Source organism: Sceloporus undulatus, unplaced genomic scaffold, assembly GCF_019175285.1.
Source record: "Sceloporus undulatus isolate JIND9_A2432 ecotype Alabama unplaced genomic scaffold, SceUnd_v1.1 scaffold_24, whole genome shotgun sequence".
Taxonomy (NCBI): domain Eukaryota; kingdom Metazoa; phylum Chordata; class Lepidosauria; order Squamata; family Phrynosomatidae; genus Sceloporus; species Sceloporus undulatus.
The window spans coordinates 52,759-73,249 of record NW_024802946.1 but is presented as its reverse complement, the minus strand read 5'-3'; the positions used below and the strand labels follow the sequence as shown (position 1 = coordinate 73,249).

The 20,491-nt window shown below is 42.8% G+C and overlaps 1 protein-coding gene across 3 annotated transcripts in view; it reads right to left on the bottom strand.

The window, feature by feature from the left end:
• Positions 1–20,491, bottom strand: part of LOC121917575 (homeobox protein meis3-B-like) — an 86,155-nt gene that overhangs the window by 33,932 nt on the left and 31,732 nt on the right. For 2 of the 3 annotated variants that reach the window (XM_042443645.1, XM_042443647.1), the window contains exons 1-2: positions 7,236–8,770; positions 1,226–1,443 (exon numbers count right to left, since the gene is read on the bottom strand). In XM_042443645.1, the coding sequence (XP_042299579.1) occupies positions 1,226–1,443; positions 7,236–7,247 (230 nt within the window). In that variant the 5' untranslated portion in view covers positions 7,248–8,770. Of the gene's footprint in view, positions 1–1,225; positions 1,444–7,235; positions 8,771–20,491 lie in introns of those variants that run through there. The other variant, XM_042443646.1, reaches the window with a different exon arrangement.

Genomic DNA, 20,491 nt, shown 5'->3' with positions numbered 1-20,491 from the left:
TCTTACCCGCCCCTTCCCATGGATGTTAAAAGATGTCTCTTTTAACATTGCAACTGCAAGAAACTTGTGCTCTGGAGTTCAAAATCTGACATTTTCAGCCCAAATATTCACCGTTCCCTAATTCTTGCCTTCTTCTGAAAGCTGACCCTAAAAGCATACAAAAGGCCTTTGAAAATGAGGTGTGCACAACCCAGTCTCTAGGGTTTCAGAAATGCAAAAGCCAGGACAGGTTTGGATCCAGTTTTCTTTTTAAAAAGAGCCCAGAGATCTTTGAATCATGAGGTCCATCCTTAGAAATATATCAAGGCAGGAGAAAGCATGGGTTTTTGAATGAAACCAAACAAGGAATGGGGTAGATTTGCAAGGATCTGAAGGGAAAAGTCTTAAGAAACAAACTCTGGAGTGATCCGGCACAAACCCAAAGGGATCTTTAAAATCAAGGATGCTGTAATAAAGCAAGGCGGCTCTGGATCATCCATTATGGATCCATTAGAACCCAGACACTGGGACTCAGACAGAACAGATGGATCCATTAGAACCCAAAGGAGGAGGAGGACGAGCAGCCTCCTAAAAAGGACCCCAAAGCCCTCTTTCCTTCCCCTCAAAAATTCCCCACCTTGGGGCCAACGTGGAGCAGGTCTCCTCAGAGGTAAATCCCCTTGGGATCTACAGTACAGATCTTCCTCCCAGGTAAGGAGAGAGGAGCCGGATTGGGTCCCTCACTGTAGAAATCATCCAGTCTGATACCACTTTACCTGCCCCGGCTTCATGAAGTGGTGTCAAACTGTATTACAGTATTTCTGCAGTGCAGATGCCACAATGGAGGACAAGGCCCTGTGCAATGTAGGACACTCCAGAAAAATGACCAAATACAAGTGAAAGGAAAAACAAAACACAGAGACATAAATACATGCTCCTTAGGGATGCTCAGACATGTAGTGATTTCCTTCATGATGCTTAGTGAGGTTCCAAATGGAAACATGAATTTATGCTCCTTAGTGATGTTCGGAAATATAGGGAAACCTTCATGATTCTTAGTGAAAGAAGGCAGGTCCAGGGAAAGGAGGACAGGTGAAGGAAAAGAGGTCCAGGAAATGGAGGACAGGTCCTAGAAAAGGAGGGCAGATCCAAGGACAGGACAGGTCCAGGGAAAGGAGGATAGGTCCAGGGAAGGCAGGGCACCCCTGGCCACCCTGTCACTCTCCAGTCCAAAACTGAGACTTACCCATAGATTTCATCTTTTTCTCTCTTCAGGGCATCATTGGTACCCAGCCCGGGAGGCATGCCAGGCCTGTGGGTGCTGACCCCTGCGGAGCCATAGGGAGAGGCCTGGCTGAGAGGGTGGGGGCCCAGGGCCCGGCTTCCTGGGTGGGGGTCTGCAAAGCCCCCGGCCCCCGGCAGAGAGACCCCCTCCATCCCGGCGTAATGGACCAACTCATCGTACTGCAGGCCCAGCGGGGCAGAGACCGGCACCAAAGGAGAAAGGAGAAGACACACTTTAGACACTGCACTTCCAAATATACTGTACCCCCAGCAAACCTTCCTTCCCAAAAGAGCAGAGAGGGAGGAGACCCTGGCAAAAAGAAATGGGACTATAATAGGAGTCAGGCTGTCTCTGCACTGCAAAATTAATCCTGTTTGGCATCACTTTAACTGCCCTGGCTCCATGCTATTGAATAATTGGAGCTGTTGTTGGTTGCCGCACCAGAGCAAAGCTGTATTGTAGACGTAGGCCCAAAACACACTGCAGAAATAATCCAGTTTGAGACTGCTTTAACTGCCCTGGTTCAGTGCTAGGGGATCCTGGGAAATTTTATTGTGGTCCCAGAGTCCCCTGACAGAGAAGGCCAAGTGTCTCACAGGACTACAATTCCCTGAGTGCCCTAGCATTGAGCCAAGGTGGTTAAAGTGGTCTCAAACTGGGTTATTTCTACAGTGTGTGTTGGATCATAGGCCTCATCCGCAAAGCAGAAGTAAGGCAGTTTGATACTGCTTTAACTGCCATGACTCAGTGCTATGGGATTTCTGTTTTGTAGTTTGTTGTGGCACTAGAGCTCTCTGACAGAGAAGGCCAAACCTGTCACAAAACTAAACACCCCAGAATTCCATAGCCTTGAGCCATGGCAGTTAAAGTGGGGTCAAACCAGATTATTTCTGCAGTGCGGATGCAGCCTGAGTCCCAAGTAGGGCATGTGCCCTCCCCAGACTGGCCTTTCCAATGTTGCCACCTCCACATTTCAACTACAAGGACATCCCCCCAAAAAACATCTGATCCTTGGTCAGGTCAAACCCCAAGAATGGACATCCAAGGAGGGAGAAAGGAGGGTTTTGTTCCCCCAAAATAAAAAGTCTGTCCCCCCAGGAGAGGTTTCCCTTCAGTCCCCAAATATTGAGCCTTGCAGCAACTCCACAAACTTCTGCTGAGAATTTAGAAAACAGAAATTAGGGATACAAAGAAAAGAGAGAAGACACAAAAGAGGGAACTGAGCAAATAGGAAAGAGTTCCAAAAAGAGGAATGATTTTCAGCATCTCACTTTTTGCAATGCTAGACATTTGGAGAATGTGGGAATATCTCATCCAAAGATGGTGGGACTTTGTTTCTGACTTAGGGCAACCCTAAGGCAAACCTTTTCTTGGCAAGATTTGTTCAAAATTAGCCTTTGCCTTCCTCTGAGGCTGAGAGAGTGTCACCCAAAGGGTTTCCATGGCTGAGCCGGGATTCAAACCCTGATCTTCAGAGCTACAATCCCAGCTGAGCCCCCTTCCCAAAAGATCATCCGCTCGGATCAAAGATCCAGATCTCCCCGAGGAACTAAAAGGATAATATTATTTTTTATGCGTCCAACAATTCTTGGAATGCCTCATCAGTTATTAGGCCCTTTTGCCTGACTGATAACACACACGATTAACTGCATTAGGCAATAGATTTGTGAGGGATTTGGGCATTTTGCTTGGCCAATAAAGGTACGGCTGCTTTGTGGATTTGGGATGTTATTGTCCTTTGCATTAGAAGATGATGATGGTAATGATGGCATTTCACTGTATTCTCTGCTTTTACTAGTTTGCATTATGAAGATGTTTCTCTGCTACTATTTTGCATTAGATGACGATCTTAATGGTATTTCACTGTATGCCCTGCTTCTACAATTTTGCATTAGATGATGATGATATTTCAATGTATACTTCTATTATTTTGCATTAGAGGATGGTGATATTTCACTGTATTCTTTACTTCTGCACTTTTGCATTAGATGGTTTTGATATTTCACTGTATTCTCTGCTTGTACTATTTTGCATTAGATGATGATGATATTTCATTGTATACATCTAATATTTTGCATTAGATGATGATGATTATGATGCTATTTCACTGTATTCTCTGCTTCTACCATTTTGTAAAAATGCGCATGCAAGTCTGCAACCTTCACAATGTCTTGGGATGGCCCTATATCTTAAAAATATCAAACCTATTATTTCATATCAAAGATATTCAAAGATATTATTCCCCCCCTTGCAAATTTTTTTGCCTGAGGAAGAGGAAATAAAACAGCGAAGTACTGCTAAGTTATTGACCTTTTTTAAAGGGGACTTCTTTGAAAGATCTCCATTCTTCCCATAGGCAAAACAACGATATAGGATTAAGGTTGGTTAAATGTGGCCCTTTGGGACTGTTCATGCGACCCTCAGCTCTCCAGATTTCCCTCTGGGTTTTTGGTTTTACTTCTTGCTCAGAAACAAATGGGGAACTAGATTGCCTTTCTCAGACCCCCTCCAAGAGTATCAAGTCACTTTTGAATTTAGACACATGTTTAATCATTAAAAAAAAGTTTTGCAAAACTAAAATCAGACTTTTAATATTTTTAAAATAATTGTTTGGGAGCATTTTGGTCAATCTTTATGTCTCCACCTCAGGATCCCAAGAGCAGAAAATAGGCCCTTAGACCTGATCCAGTTGACAGGAACCTGGTTCTTCTTTTTCTCCCCATCATTTTGGCCCTGTTTTTGTGGATTTGGGGTGTTATTGCTCTTTGCTCTTATGGCCAACACTGCTCCCTTTGGATACGTTTCCTTCATCGGTTTGGTTTTCTTAGTCCTTCTTTGCTCACAAACCCAAAAGTTCCAGCTCATTCCCATATATCTCCATCCGTACCTTGGCTGGCAAAATACATAGTCCAAGGGCAAGAGGGAGCATTTCTGTTTCTAATCATCCTTCACCATAACCCCAAACTTCACTAGCCTCTCTAGCTGGGCTTTTCCAATCCTTTTGTTGTTTTTGCTGGTGCCTTTTCATTGCTGAAGTCAATTTCATGCCATCTTGGCTGGTCAGTTTGACCAAGCCGGCCTTGTTCGTGCCAACCATCCCCATTCCTTAGCCAGCCCCACAAAGGGAACTATATATCCTTTTAAGGGGAAAAACCCCAAAGTGAAATATAGATAGATGCCCATACTCTTTCATAGATATACAAAATTCTTTGCTGATCAGGCTTTCTAATTTTTCGCTCCCGATATTTCTTTATTTTTTAAAACTTCTTTCCCTCCAAAAATAAAATAAAATAAAGACCCTATCTGATATTTTATTATTATTATTATTATTATTATTTAAAAATCCCAAATCTGTTAAGTTTTTCAATGAACAAGAAGAAGACGCCAGGGTCACTTTTGGGGACACTTTTGCAAGTTAGCAGGGGAACCTTCCTCCTAAAAAGGGAAGGAAGGCAGTGAACTTTTCAGAAAGAAAAATTCAACACACAAAGCAAAGAAACGCACAAAACATCACACAGCTTGGGTTTCCCAGCCTGGGATTTGGACTAGTCTCAAGTCAATTCAATTTCCATGCTTTTTAAAACTGGGCTTTTAAAAGGGGGGGAAATGTGTGTGTTTCGGTTGCCTGTGGGCTTATGGCGACCCTAGTAATTTTTTTTAGGAAAGGGGTATTCAGAGATGTTTTTGCCAATTTCTTCCTCTGAAACAGAGCTTCCAACACACGGGATTCAAAATCCTAGGCTTGTATTAACTTTCTTCCCTGCCATCCTCTTAGTTTCCTCCTTGTTTCCAAGATCAAGTAGTAAAAATACACTTTTTCCTTTGCTCCCCTTCCTTCCTTCCTTCCTTCCTTTTATTCTTTCCAGAGAATTAATGAAACAAATATTATTTAATGAATTTAAAGAATTTATTAAATCTTCACTTTAGCACTTTAAACTTTAATTTTTTAAAAAATTAAAACAAGGGGAAAAAACTTTTCCTATCTCCTTCTCTCCCCAAAGGAAAAAAAGTGTGAATTTTTTCCTTCCTTGCCAACTATTCTTATTTAAATCATCCCTTTATCTCAGCTCTTGTTTGTGCAAAACAGAACCATTTCACCTCTATCTCTTGGTTTGCAAACCCTCATTTTTCTTCCCCCCAAACTCCTCAGACCTATCTTTCCAAGGATGCCACTTTTCCAAAATGCATATTTTAAAATCGATCACAAATGATTCAATTCTTTACAGATCCTCTCTTGAAGAGATATATTGTTTGAGATCTACTGGATTTTTTAAAAAGTGATTTTTTAAAAATCCCTGGGCTGCAGAAGAGAAAGTTCAAGCTCAGGGTCTACAAAAGTATTGATCCTGTTTTGAAATGGCTTCGCGGGAGTGGGAAAGTTTGAAAGTGTTTCCAACTCTAGCCTGCTTTTGCCGATAGAGAAATCAATGCATTGCTATCATCGGAAAAATTAATCAGAAGATTTTTGAAATGTATTATATATATGTGTGTGTGTGGATAGATAGATAGATAGATAGATAGATAGATAGATAGATAGATAGTGATAGAGATATGTAGATATGTATAAAGCAGCAAATGCTGACTTCAGATTGGAAAGAAAGTTGGAAAAATTCTCCTCTATCACTTTACAGGGTTTTTATTTAAAGGGTTGGTTTAAAAAGTGAGATTCATACAAAAAGATGCTTGCTCATTTTGCCTGGCTTTGAAAAGGTAAAAAGCTGGATTTCAAAATATGGGAACTGCAATGTTACCCCTTTCAAAAATAAATTGTTATTAACTAAATGGTTATGGTTGGGACTTTCAGAGTCATATGGAAGAAAAGAAAAGGAAAAAAAGAAAGAAAGGAAAGAGTTTTTTCCCTGCCTCTCTGACAACTGGCCACATTGAAGCCCCATTAACCCCAGGCTTTCAAGCCATGCAGTCCTTTTCTGCCTCTCCATGGAGGGCCTTCAAAGGAGGAGAAGAGAGTGGAAAAACTTGAGAAAGGCATCACAAAATGCCACAAAGCAGCCCCATTGAGGCTTTCAAATGAGCAGCACCAAATCAAAGCCAAAAGGCTGAAGGGAGTCAAGGGATGGCTTGCCCTGGAGGAGAGGGGTTTTTGGGGGGTGGAAGGAGGGTTTACTCTCCCCCAAAGTCACACCCTGTGCCTCTCTCTCTTTTGCAGAGGTTTGCTAGGGAGACTTGTCAAGAGGGATGGGGTTACCTTTAAAGCCAGATCTGTCCAACAAAGTTTAAAGAGGACCTAGAGAGGGCTTGAGATCCTCTGGAAGGGAGGACTATTTGTCCTTCTTGGAAAATAATATGATATATATTTACACATCCAAACTTGATCTGGGAGGCTTTTTTGGGGAGGAAAGGAGGCAAACAGGTTCAAGCCCAGAACAGAGGTTGCTGTACAATTTTGCAGAAATACAATTTATTATTATTATTATTATTATTATTATTATTATTTTAGAAAAGTCATGGCCTTTCTTCCTCCAACATTGTGCCCTCCTTTCCCCAATTCCACTTGACATTTGCCAACCAGACTTTAGTGGGATAAAAAGACATACAGTATTTACACGTCCAAAGTTGACCTGGGAGGCTTTTTTTGGGTGGAGGAAAGGTATTTAGAAGGCAAACAGGTTCAAGCCCATGACAGAGATTGCTCTACAATTTTGCAGGAATACAATTTTGCACAAACAATTCTCTTCTTTTCCTTTCTTTTCTTTTTTTTCCTCCCTCTCTTTTTTCTCTCCAAAGCAAAAAGATTCTGAAGGGAGGGGGGGAAAGGGTCTTTTTGTCCAAACTGGAGTTTTAGTTTGGAAATCAACAAGTCAAGAAGGACTTGTTTTAGTTTTAATTTTTTGGCAAAGAAGAAAAGAAAAAGAAAGGACACTCCAGGCCAAAACTATACAGGGACCTTGGAGGAGAGAAAGTGCATGTGAAAGGACAGAAGAGAGAGATCTAGAAGGAGAGCATCACCTACCCTTTGTGCCATCAGATAGTCCTAAATGTTATCCTCCAGCGTGTCTTTTCCTTACGGCTTTAAAGTTTCCAGGGAAAACTTCAGTCCTTTCCAAAGAAGGGGTCTTTCATTCTGGCTCCCTCCTTAAGTCCATCATTCCAACAAAACCAAGGAAGAGGAGGAGAGCAATAATAAAAAATTAGGACAATGTTGCCAAAAAGATGATGAAGAAGAAAGGATTTTAGTTTTCTTAGTTGTTGCTGCTGTTTGAAAACAAATAATATATATATTCATATATAATGATTTTTCTCTCCAAACCCAGAGGGACAGTTGCCTTGCAGCTTGGTCAAGAGTTTCAAAGAAGAATTTCAACAATGTCCCCAAATTTCAGCCTTTGGAGTCTGAAAAACTAAGCAGGTGGGTTAGTCGGGTGCCGGCTTGAGGTTTCCATGAATGTGGTCTTATGTGTTAAAAAGATAAAATAGAATAAAATAAAATGAGGGGGGGCTTTATTTTCTTGCTTGGAGGGATCTCCTTTCTCCCAAGTAGCTGTCCATCAAGCCTTGAGGGATCTGTCAGACTTCCAAGTGACTGATGGTCCTTGCAGAAGATGTCTCAGGAGCAATGTGGTGGTAGTTTTTTGGAAGGATGGAAGGGAGGAGGAGGAGGAGAGAAAGAGAGAGAGAGAGAGAGAGAGAGAAAGAGAGGGGTGTGATGAGGACCCACAGCTATCAAGACCCCCTGCTCCAAAACACTCTCACTCTCCTAGCCTTGATTTCTTTCTTTCTCTTTTCTTTCTCTTTCTTTCCTTCTTTTTGTTCCCCCTCCTCCTGAGCTGCTGCTTCCTTCCCTCCTTCAAAACATGGACAATATCCACTGTGTGTGTGTGTCCTCCCCCCCCTTTCTTTTTCAATGGTTGGGGGGAGGCTTCAATCCTATCAAAAGCCAAGATGCAAGGAATGAAAAAGAAAAGCAAAGAAAAAGGAGGGAGGAGAAAGAGGAAGAGAAGGTGGAGGAGAGGTGTGGGGGGGGCTCAGAGGGTCCCAAAAGCCCCCCCACCCAGCCTGTCCGCCCCAGAGGCTCCAGATCCTTAAAAAAGCCCCCTCTTTTCAGCCAACAGAGAGAGGCCAGCCAAGCAAAAGAGGGGGGGGGGGAGACAGAGACAGAGACACACACACACAAGATGGGTTTGTCAATTTCTGGTCCCCTCCTTCTCTTAAAGCAGCAGTAGATCTTGCATTTGGAAAGGATGGATGGATAGAGGGATGGAGGGATGTAGAAATAGATGAAGCACCTTCTCTTCCTTGCCCTCCTTTTCTGGTCTGCTTGGGAGTTTGGAATTTGTCTGGGGAAGGCAGAAAAATATATTAGGGTGCGGATGAGAATATCTATGCTTTGGGGAGGCCCAAAATAATAATCGTAAGGATATATGCATCCAATGGATTGCCTGCATGCATGTGTGTATGTGTGTCTATGTTCTCCTTGTTGGTTGCCTGCCCTCTCTCTATCTGTACCTCTCTCTCTTAGGTGGCTCTGTTTGCTTCTCTCTCTGTATATCTGGGAAGGAGAAGAAGAAGAGGAGGAGGAGGAGGGGAGGAGAGGCAGAGAAAGAAAGATGCTCTCTCTCTCAGCTCCACAGCCCAGAGCTATGATGAACACATCCGGAAGTAGAAGGGTTTGTGCATTAACTCATTCTCTGCCTGCCTCTTAGGAAGCCAGAAGAGGAGGTGAGCATCAGCTGAACTCTGGCAGAGGAGCATGGCTGAGCATAGAGACTAATGCTCTCCTTGCCAGCATCTAGAGTCATCCAGGCCTTGCTGCTTTCGCCTTCGGCCCTTTGCTTTCCTTGAACCCAACAACTGTCCTCTTCCTTGTCATGGTTTTTAATCATGGCACCTGCTTGTGTCTATGTTTATTGTGCCTTATGTGCTGTCATTGTTTTTCTGCATCAGGTCATACCACTTTGTGTCTCTCTAACCGTCCTTCTGTGGCATCCTCCGAGAAGGAGACATATATGTGGCAAATATTGATTTTTTAAAAATTTGTATCTTCCAGGTAAGGAGATGATGGAGGAAGGCCTTAACAGAGGCGGCGGAATGGAGCCTGTGATTTCGCACCTCAAGCAATGGCTCCATAGAAACTCCTCGTTCAGTGGCAGTCTACCAGCGAGTACCACTTGCCAAGCAGCAACCGTAGGAAAAACGTGGCGGCTTTCGTAGCCTGGCTTCCCAGAGGTAATCTGCTTTTGGAACAAGGGGAAAGCAGCCCTCATTCATAGTCAGGTTGCTTGTGATAGCCTGACTTTTGCTGCCTAGATTCCAGCTGTTCATATTGCACCCCACAAATAGGAAAGAGTCTTGCAGCCTCTGAAAGCTTAAAACACCTTTTATTTGGCAAAGCTTTTCATGAACTGCAGCAATGCAGTATGCCAGATACAGTCCACAAATGCCTGCGCCAAATAAAAACGGATAAGTCTTTAAGACGCTGCTGATTCTGTTTGTGTTTGTTGCTGAAATGCACCAGGCACGGCTCATTTTTGGTCACTAAAAATGTGGGCTTCCTTAGCTCTAGACAAGCTACTGCCTCACCATCTTTGCAATGTGTGTTATTGTTAGTTGCATTGAGTCAGCTTCATTTTATGGTGCATCTATGAACGAGAGACCTTTGATACATTAATAGTTCTGCTCAGGTCTTGCAAAGCCAGGGCTGTGGCTTCCTTGATTTTTCACCTGTAATGTGGTTTTCCTCTTTTTCCAGTATCTTTTCTCATATGTCATGTTGTCTTGTGATATGGCCAAAGTACGAGAGCCTCCGCTCAGTCATTTTGGTTTCTAGGGAGAGTCCAGGCTTGATTTGCTCTCTATTTATTTGTCTTTTTCTGCAGCAGCCCATTATATCTGTAGATATATATCCTCAAGCATCACGTTTCAAACAAATTGCTTCTCTTCCCGTCAGCTTTTTTCATTCACTGTCTACCTTTTGCAACCATACATAGGCATTGGAAATACTATGGCCTGGATGAACCTAACTTTGGTATCCAACTATATATCTTTACACTGGAGGATCTTGTCTCATTCCTTCAAGCTGCCCTCAAGTCCCAGTCTTCTTGCGCTCTCTTGACTACAGTCTCCATTCTGATTTATGGCTGAGCCGAGGTATAGAAAATCTTTAACCATTTTGATCTCTTCACCATCCCCTTTAAGTTAAGTGAATCATGTGTGGTCATTACTTTTGTTTTTCTTAACGTTCAACTGTAACCCGTCTTTGCATTTTCTTTGCACTGCAGCCATTAGAAATAGTTTACATCTATACTGTTGGCATAGCCAAAGAGCTGGAAAACACCCAAAGGATGACTTGAATCAAATTGTTGGGATCAGAGCCATCCAAATCCAGATTCTGCACAGGACAGGTGAAGCAGGACCTCTTTCCTCATCCTGAGGCACCTTTGAGACTAATTGGAAGAAAGAAGTTGGCAGCAGGAGCTTTCCTAGACTAAAGTCTACTTCCTCAGATGCATTTACTCCTCCAGTGTAAAGATACATTATTGAATACCAAAGTACAGTGGGACCTTGTTATCCGCTGGGGTTTGGTTCCAGGGTCCCCCATGGATAATAAAATCCATGGATACTCAAGTCCCATTAAATATAATGGCAGAGCAAAATGGTGCCCCTTATAAAATGGCAAAATCAAGGTTTGCTATTTGGAATTTATGCTTTTTTTTTGGAAGCCGTGGATGCTTGAATCCGTGGATAAAAAATCTGTAGATAAGGAGGGCTGACTGTAAATGCATCTGAGGAAGTAGACTTAAGTCTAGGAAAGCTCCTGCTGCCAACTTCTTTCTTTCAGTGAGTCTCAAAGATGCTACTAGATCTCTCTGCATACTGATTCCGCACACTAACACGGCTATATCTTTGATTTCTAACACAGTTAGCACTTTCTTTGCATGTAGGATTTTACATAAGAACATCAGCAAAAGCTAAATTTAAAAAATTAGGACAGTCATTGCATTGGAGTCTGTTGCAAAACAACAAGTCAACAAAGTCATGGTGACAAGGGTTAACTCACCAATGAGAATTCCAGTGTTTGTTTCTGTAAACCGCCAAGGACTTTGACTTATGGGGAGCCCATGAATGAGAGACCTCCAGATCATCCTGTCCTCAGGTCTTGCAGAGTCAGGGCTATGGCTTCCTTGACTGAGTCTATCCATCTGTAATACAGTCTTCCTCTTTTCCTACTGCCTTCTGCCTTTCCCAGCATTAGTGTCATTTCCAGTGCGTCCTGTCGTCTCATGATGTGTCCAAAGTACGACAGTCTCCATTTAGTCCTATAGCTTCTAGGAACAGCTAGACTTGATTTGCTCTGGGACCCATGCATTTGTCATGTTCACAATCCACGGTATCCATATAACTGCTGAAGGCTATAATAATGCTTCATGCTTATAGGAGTGTTTGTAGGTACAGAATCAAGGGCATGTTGTCATACCCAAACATCCAGAGCCAGGGAACACAGGTTCACATGAGGCAGGACATTTCTTATGAGGCGCTGTATCTGCCCTTTCTTTTTGCTAAAAACAAAAATAAAGCTTTAACCGAACCAGTTCTATGTCTTAAAATACTAGTACATTATCTTTTTCCTCTCTGCACATAATAGGTGTGTAAAATGTGGTGACATTACTTAGAAGTCTACTTTGTGTATCTAATTCAGTTTTGCAGAGCTGGGCTATCAGGATTTCTATAAGCTTAGAGTGTTTACGTCTGTGTTGGATACTGTGCTTATTGTATTATTATTATTATTATTATTATTATTATTATTATTATTATTATGCTTTATTTATATAGCACTGTAGACTTGCACAGCATTGTACATAGAAACAATAAAACACATAAAGATGTCCATGTGGCTGCCTATGAGAAAGAAAGAGAGGTAACATTAATGTACATAGTATTTTGCAAACAGCAGAAACTTATGAAAATCTAAAAATTAAAAATGGTCAATCCCATTTAAAAAATTTAAAAATGGGCAATGCATCACAAAAATGATAGGAAAATAAAGGTAGGGAGGAACAAGGGAAGAATAGGCTTTTATTTCACTTATACATAATTACAGCGGAGAAAGAGGAACACAATTTATGAGTGCGCATGTCACCACGATATTTCATAATGATCAATACAGTATCCCATTAATAGGCAAATAAAAATAGTGGATACATGTGCAGAATCCTTCCGTTAAAGAGCCTCCCAATTTAATATACAACTACTCCACTTTTCATTTTGCTTTTTAAGATCCACTATACGAACGGGGCGTTTCGACCGTTGGAAAAATAACGTTCAAACCTATAAAAGGAGAGTAAAGATCGTTTTCTGATTTGTCTTGCCAAGAAAAGAAAATTTGCAAGAAACGTTGCCCGCTTTTTCTCTTTCGCTGACAAATATTGCCTCTTTATGAGAACACACACACACACACACACACACACACACACACACACACATATATATTCTCACTCCCTTCCTTTTCTCTTTTTGTCCTTTCTCCTGCCATGGGTTGAGGGAGACCGAAGTGTTTGTCAAGGCAAAATTAGCCTGGGGTTGACATGATGATTATCCAAGATTGTTAGTTTGGGGTTTGAAAGCTCTGTGATGGATAACAGTAATCACATTTGGGTCCCTCCAACTGGCTGAGAAAAGCTTGGTAGTAGACACCTGCATTAGGCCACCGAAATCGCTTTCCCAAGGGCTGGCTCAGTTATGCATGGATATATACATATATATCTATAACAATCACTTGATCATTCGATACTCAACGATTAGCGCGCGAACGTATGGACCGGCTGCATTGAAATCCGGTATTCTAAGTGGGGAAAAACACATGCACATAATTTTGTGGATATGGGGGTGTTGATGTCTGCGATAGCTTATCCATATCCATTCCCCTTCATTTTCTCTCTTGCACGCGTATATCAACTCTTTTCGTCGCTCACCTATAATAATAGTCACCCAGCGATAGCAATTCAGACCCTAATCATTGCCTCTCATTTAGATTATCTGAAGGCACTCTTTCCAGGGCTTCCCTTGGAAAAGGATATCAGACTTGCTTTCTCCTACGTTCAGATATTGAGGAATAATAGAATCAACCATTGAGTCAATGTGGTATCATGCTTTCAGTGCTGGACTATGACTCTGGGATCGAATCCTCTCTTGCCCATGGAAACCCACTGGATGACCTTAGGCAAGTCACACTCTCTCAGCCTCAGAGGAAGGCAATGGCAAACCCCCTTGAACCAATCTTGTCAAGAACACCCTCTGACAGGTTCGCCTTAGAGTCACCGTAAGTCAGAAATGACTTGAAGGCACATGAGAACAAGAAGCACCCAGCTGGGACCATTCGGCTGCATCTACACTGCAGAATTAATGCAGTTTGACACAGCTTTAATTGCCATGGCCCAATACTGGGATTTGTAGTTTTGTGGGCCTCTGTTAGAGAATGCTAGCGTCACAACAAAGTGAAAATCCCAGGGTTCTGTAGAATGGAGCCATGGCTGTTAAAATAGTGAAAGCCAGCATGGCACAGGGGTTTGAGTGTTGGACTAGGACTCTCAAGACCAGGGTTCAATTCCCAGCTTGGCCATGAAATCTACTATGTGACTTTGGCCAAGTCACACACTCTCAGCCTCAGAACACACTGGCAAACCTCCTCAGAACAAACCTTGCCACGAAAAGCCCATTGTAGGGTCACCATGAGTTGGAAACAACTTGAAGGCACCCAACACACAGGGAGGACCTCCTTTTGACGTCAGATGAGATGAACCCTGGTGATGCCATTTGGCAGGATGGAACATTCAGTACCAAGCACAGTTGCTCAGAGGATACTATCCAAATCGAAAACACCATGCTTAAGTAAACATGAAAATATATACATGTGCTTTTCAAGATGGTGCTCTCGCCCTGAGGTTCTTCCTCCTTGCCCTGAAGACCAGAGAAGGAGGTCTGGGCCCACTTGCCATGGATGGCAAAGCCTTGCTCACAACCCCGCAGCCATCCTGTTGCTAAAATTGCGGTGTTCTTGACACAACGGGTTCCATTCCACCGCAAGCTGATAGTTTTGTGTTTCACAACCACCATATAAACATTTAAATATATATATATATACACACACAAACTCAAAGCACACACTTCGAGTTTTTCTGGGGGCTGTTTGGCTTTTTGTGCTCTTTTATTGTTTTTAACACACACACACACATTCTGCCTGGCTTCTTGGATTGTGACTCCAGGCAGTTGGCCACATAATTGAAAACACAGATGCAACTAAAAAGGCAATAAACCATCATCTTAAAAGACAATTAAAGCAATTACCATATAAAAGGTGAACACAAAAGAACCAGCAAGGATCAGAGAAGGACCTCATACCCTCCAATTGTCCCCATTTGGCAGAGAGAAGTTGGATCCATCCTCTTGGATGAACTTTTCAGCTGTTTTTCAAAATGTCCCTGTTTCTCTCTCTTCCTCCCACCTTTTCTATGGCTTGGCCATAGAAACCTACTAGGTGACCTTAGGCAAGCTGTTTTCTCTCAGCCTCCGAGGATGGCAAAGGCAAACCCCCTCTGAACTAAGTTTGCCAAGAAAGCCCTGTGATAAGCTTGCCTTAGGGTTGCCGTAAGTCAGAAATGGCTTGAAGGCACATAGCAGCAACAAAGTGAGGATGGTGTGTGTCACCAGATTTCCCGTTTCTATGTATGGTTGTGAAAACTGGACAGTAAAAAAGCTGAAAGGAGAGAAATATGATGCTGGAGAAGAGTTCTTTGGATCCTGTAGTGTGCTAAAAAGACAAATAAATGGGTCCTAGAGCAAATCAAGTGAGCCAGCATCTCATAGTGCTTTGAGTGTTGGACTACAACTCTGGAGACCAGGATTCAAAGATATTGCCATATTAGTCTGCAGAATCAGTCTGTAGAGAGATCTTGTAGCACCTTTGAGACTAAGTAAAAGAAAGAAGTTGGCAGCATGAGCTTTCCTAGGCTTCAAGTCTACTTCCTCAGATGCTTTTAGACATCTGGGGAAGTAGACCAAAGTCTACGAAAGCTCATGCTGCCAACTTCTTTCTTTCTGGAGACCAGATGCATTTAGACATCTGGGGAAGAAGACCGAAGTCTATGAAAGCTCATGCTGCCAACTTCTTTCTTTCTGGAGACCAGGGTTCGATTCCCATCTCAGCCATGGGACCCACTGGGGGCCCAGTCACTCTCTCGGCCTCTCGCATTTCCAAAGAGAGAAATACATTACGTCTGTGCGCCTGTGTGAGAGAGCCATCATGGTGCAGGGTCTGTGTTTGGAAGATGACTCTGGAAACCAAGAATCGAATCTCTGCTTGGCCATGGAAACCCACGGAAATCGACTCTCTCAGCCTCAAGGGGAGGCAATGGCAAACCTCCTCTGAACCAACTTTGCCAAGAAAACCCCATGATTTCAGAAACGACTTGAAGGCACACAACAAGAACAAGAGCAAATCGAGCTTGAACCCTTCCTCCAAGCCATGATGACTGAAGCGAGGCTGTTGTACTTTGGCCTAGTCAACTCTACTCAAGCTTAAGGATCTGGTGTAGATACACAGAGCAAAGCCAAGAGCAGTATGATCCCTTCAGCAAAAAGGAACCAGGGGATCCTTCAAGTGCACACTTTCTCTCTCTCTCTCTCTTTCTCATCAGGAATGGCTTTTAATTGGCACTTTTGTTACATAAGGCTTCATTAGGGGGGAAAGCCACTGAAGGTAATTTGTCACTTAATTGCTCAATTATCTTCCTTGAGAAGAGGCTTGAAAAAGAAAGCACTCTGAGTACTTTTTTTTGCAAACTTTAAGGTTAAAATATTATTAAAAGGGGAGAAAAGGCGACCGGAGTCAAACATTAATTTTCGTTGGTGTGACAAAGAGAACAAGAAAAATGAAGGGGGGCAGAATTAAGAAGAGTCAAGGGATGAAAATCTAACTTCACAAAGGGGTTAAGAAACAGATTTCGTGGAATCTCTTTTTACTTTTCTTGTGGATGCTGGTCTTTTTTTGCCTGCTTTGCTCCCATCTCTCCCAGGTTTGCAGCCACATGTTGGGCAAGTGACTAGAAAACTTCTGCCTCCCGTCAGATCTTTGGATAAAAAGCCAAAATCAAAGCTGAGTTATATGCAGACTATCGAATTTGGGTAATACTATCAAGAGTACATTTTAAAGAAATCATAGCTGGATAATAACAGACCAATAGACTGTTAAACAAGTGGCATAAGCATAGTTTGGAAATCCAAGTTCCACAAGTGGCGATACTTTTGATGGGACAACTCCAAAGCCTAAAATACATCATGCAAGCATTCGAAGCTTCACTGGCTTCATCATCAGGCAAAGATGTTTAAAATCACAGAGGAGAAAAACAGTGACGTTGTTAGAGTCACAGGCCTACATTTGGTCTGTCAGCTTAAGATGGTATTGAGGGTTTTAGGGGCACTCCACTTACTGGCCGCGTGAGATGGCAAAACAAAGAATAATAAAAGATAGATAAGAAAAACCCATTAGTTTTGAAATGTTCCTTTTTGGACTACAGCACCCAGAATGCCCCTGCCAGGCATGTAATGCCCTCAAACAGAAGGTTTCCAAGTTCAGGGTGCAAGCTTTTGAGTCCTACAGAGCTCTTTCATCAGGCAACCGGACGAAGCACTCTGGAGAACCTTAAACCTTGCACCACTTTTGGGATACTAATACTGTATAGGAATGACCGAACTCTGATTTTTGTTTCATGCAGACACATACACACACACATATATACATATGCACAGAGACATGGCTATATGCATGCATGAATATTAGGCTGGTTTTACATTCGTTTGTTGCCTGCTTTTAGGGAGGAAAGAGGCAGAAGGGAGGAGAAAAAGAGGAGAAAGGAGGAGGGGGGGGAGAAGAAAAAGAAAAAGGGAGTGGTGAGGAGGGCAAGAAAGAAGAGGAGAATGAAGAAGAGGAAGGATGAAGCTCCCTGAAGCTTTGGGCACTCTTGTGCTGCAGGCATGAGCTGTGGCTTGAGGCCCAGTCCTGGCCTTGTCACCCCAAAGGCCTGCCTCCTCTCCTCCTCCATCTCCATCTCCATCTCTCCCTTCCCAAGACCAGGCCCTGACTGAGAGGCTTTCCCTCCCAAAATGATTAATGGCCCTCCCTTGCCCCCCTCACCCCTGTTGCTATGTAAGAGCATCTCAGTCTCCCCCCTTCCTTCACTCCCTCCTGAAGCTGGGCCAGCTGCTGGGATCACATCTGGACAGGAGGAAGAAGAAAAAGGCATGGAAGGAAGGAGAGAAGAGAGAGAGAGACTGTAAAGACATCCAAAAGAGCAACAACAAGATAGGAAGAAGTCCCACCACATTCCCATTTTACACTCGTAAACTTTCACGACAACAATGTGTGCACATGTTTTCTAGAAGGAGAGAGGTACCCAAGACCAGGCCCATCTCATCCAGTGTTTCGTTTCCAGTCCAGTGCTTTTGGGAAACTGTGAAACTCAGCTAACAACAAAACAGAAGATCAGACATTATTATTAGGGCCAGGAAGAATGCCACAGAAATGCGCAAGCGTTTGAGTTCTCCAGAAGTCTTCAATAAGGAGGCTGGAAACGGCATCCTCCTTGCATCCTGATGGGCAGCTGAACAGATTCAGTGCTACAGACAAACCACTGAAATAATAATAATAATAATAATAATAATAATAATTATTATTATTATTATTAGGACCAGGAAGAATACTACAGAAATGTGAAAGCATTTGAGTTCTCCATAACTCTTAAGATGGACAAAAAAGTTAGGAGATGCTATTACACCTAATACATAGTTACAACTATTATATTGGACATTACAGAGTTTTGTAATGATACTATGTTAGATATTACATATAGACATTACATAGCTACAACTATATAATTGTTATATGCTGCTACATAACTAAATAGCTGATTACTATTAGCACAAAGAACCTCCAGATATAATTCCTCTGGAATGCTTTGGGATATTCAAATACAGGGAGAATGTCTTGGAGAAATATGGAACCAGAAATATGGTCCAGGCAACCAGAAGTCCAGGCATGAAAAGCAGTCCTGGGCAGGGTCCAAAGCAAATGTCACCAGAAAGAGCAATGAAAGGTAAGGGCAGAAGTTCTGAAATCCACAAAGCCAGATCTATCAGACCAGGTCACAAAGGAAGTGTTGGAGTTTATTGTTTGCAGTTAACAAATGGCCTTAGTTAAATTAATTTATGTTGTTGTGGTTAACTACCTTTGAGTCATCCTCAACTCATGGTGACCCTGTGGAGGAGACATCTCCAAGTATCCCTATCCTCAAACTTTCAGCTTAGCTGTGACAGATTCAAACATGACCTCCCTGATCAAGTCTATCCTTCCGGCATGCTTCCTCTCTTTTGGCTTCCCTCCATCTTTCCTACTATTATTGTCATTTCTAGTGAGTAGTGCCTTTTCCTGATGCATCCAAAGTGCGACAGCCTCAGTTTGATCATCTTGGCTTCCAGGGAGAGTTTGGGCTCGATCTGTTCTAGGACCCATTTGTTTGTCTTTTTGGCCATCCATGGGATCCTCAGCACTCTTCTCCAGCACCACATCTCAAATGAATTGTCTTCCTATCCACTTTCGTCACTGTCCAGCTCTCACATCCGTACATGATGATCAGGAATACCACAGTTTGGATGATTCTAACTTTAGCGTTCACTGTCCTCTCTTAGGATCTTGTCTAGTTCTTTTATAGCCGTCCATTTTTGAGCACCAGAAGAGAGCCAGCATGGTGTAGTGCTTTGCACATTGGACTATGATTCTGGAGCGACAGGTTCAAATCGCCACATGAGCATATAAACCCACTGCGTGCCCTTGGGTAAGTCACATTCTCTCAGCCTCAGAGGATGGCAATGGTAAATCACCTCCGACGAAACCTACCCAGAAAACCCTATGGGAGGTCCACTGTTGGGTTGTCATAAGTCAAAAATGGAGGCATGCAACAACAAAAACAGAATACACTGTACGAGAATCCCTTGCGGTCTCTTCCAACTCTATGATTCTATGACCTTCACCATTCAGAATTGCCTCTGCATACTTTCTGTACTACAAATGCCATTTCCTATGCAGAACATTGTATTTTCTGTACAAAAGATGCCCAGCGTGAACTTACAGGCAGAATTAAGTCCCCAACTGCAAAACCTCATAGTATCCAAAGACTTTCTGGCTGCAGGGGGGCAAAAGTTGCTCAAATTGCCCCCTGCTTCCTTGGCGAATGAAATTGGCAAAGAAGGATGCCTCCCTGCAACCGAGTTTAACTAATTCACCATAGTAATGTTGTGTAACGTGTAAGGCTTGCGGGATCAGAGCTTAATTTTATTCACCGCCACCCTATGTGGGTTCTTTTTTTTTAAACCCTTTCATTTTGTTTCAGATTTCAAGTAATGCACCCTTGTAATCCTGCCCCCCTTTTTATCTCCCCTGTTTTTTCTCTCCTTCCCAATGCAAAACCCCCCACCCTTATCCCCCCCAAAAAATAGGCATCCAGAGCTGCCCAAGGCTGGGATACTTTATCATAAATTACAAGCGCTGCTAGTCCATAAAATCAACAGGACCTGGAGTGTTTATGTTGGTGTGTTAAAGCAGCCCTTCCATTATAGACAAGAAAACATGCCAGGAATGCCGCCTTTGAAATGCCTCGCCACGTAAAATATATTTATGGCAGGGCAGCTGTGGATTTAAAGGTGCAGTGCTCACATTTATGACCTCTCGTTACATACAATTTTCAGTTAAAAGAAATCTTTTCTCTGCCCTCCCCTTCCCCGCAGCCTCCTCTTTCGGCTGATCCCATCATTCATTCTCAGGTTGAAAAAAAAAGGTTGGTTGGTGGGTTTCAAGGTGTCCCTCCTCCTCTTTCCACCCCTAACCCTCAAAGCCCCTTCTTCTGCCTTACAAGTCGTGTTTCGGTTCTGATAGATCCAGTATAAAAGGGAGAATGGCTTATATGGCACGGTTGTTGGGATCTGTTTTGGAAATAGGAGGATGATTCTTGGCCAACGACAACGTGAGAAAAACCTGGGAAATGAAATTTTGTAGATATTTGGTTTGTTCTTGCAGACTTTCAAGTCATTTTGGACATATGGCAACCTTAAAGTGAACCTTCCTGGGGATTTTCTGGAGCTGAGAGTGTGTGGCTTACCCAAGCTCACCCAATGGGCTTTCACAGCCAAGCAGGGAATGGTACCCAGCTCTCCAGAGTTGTAGTC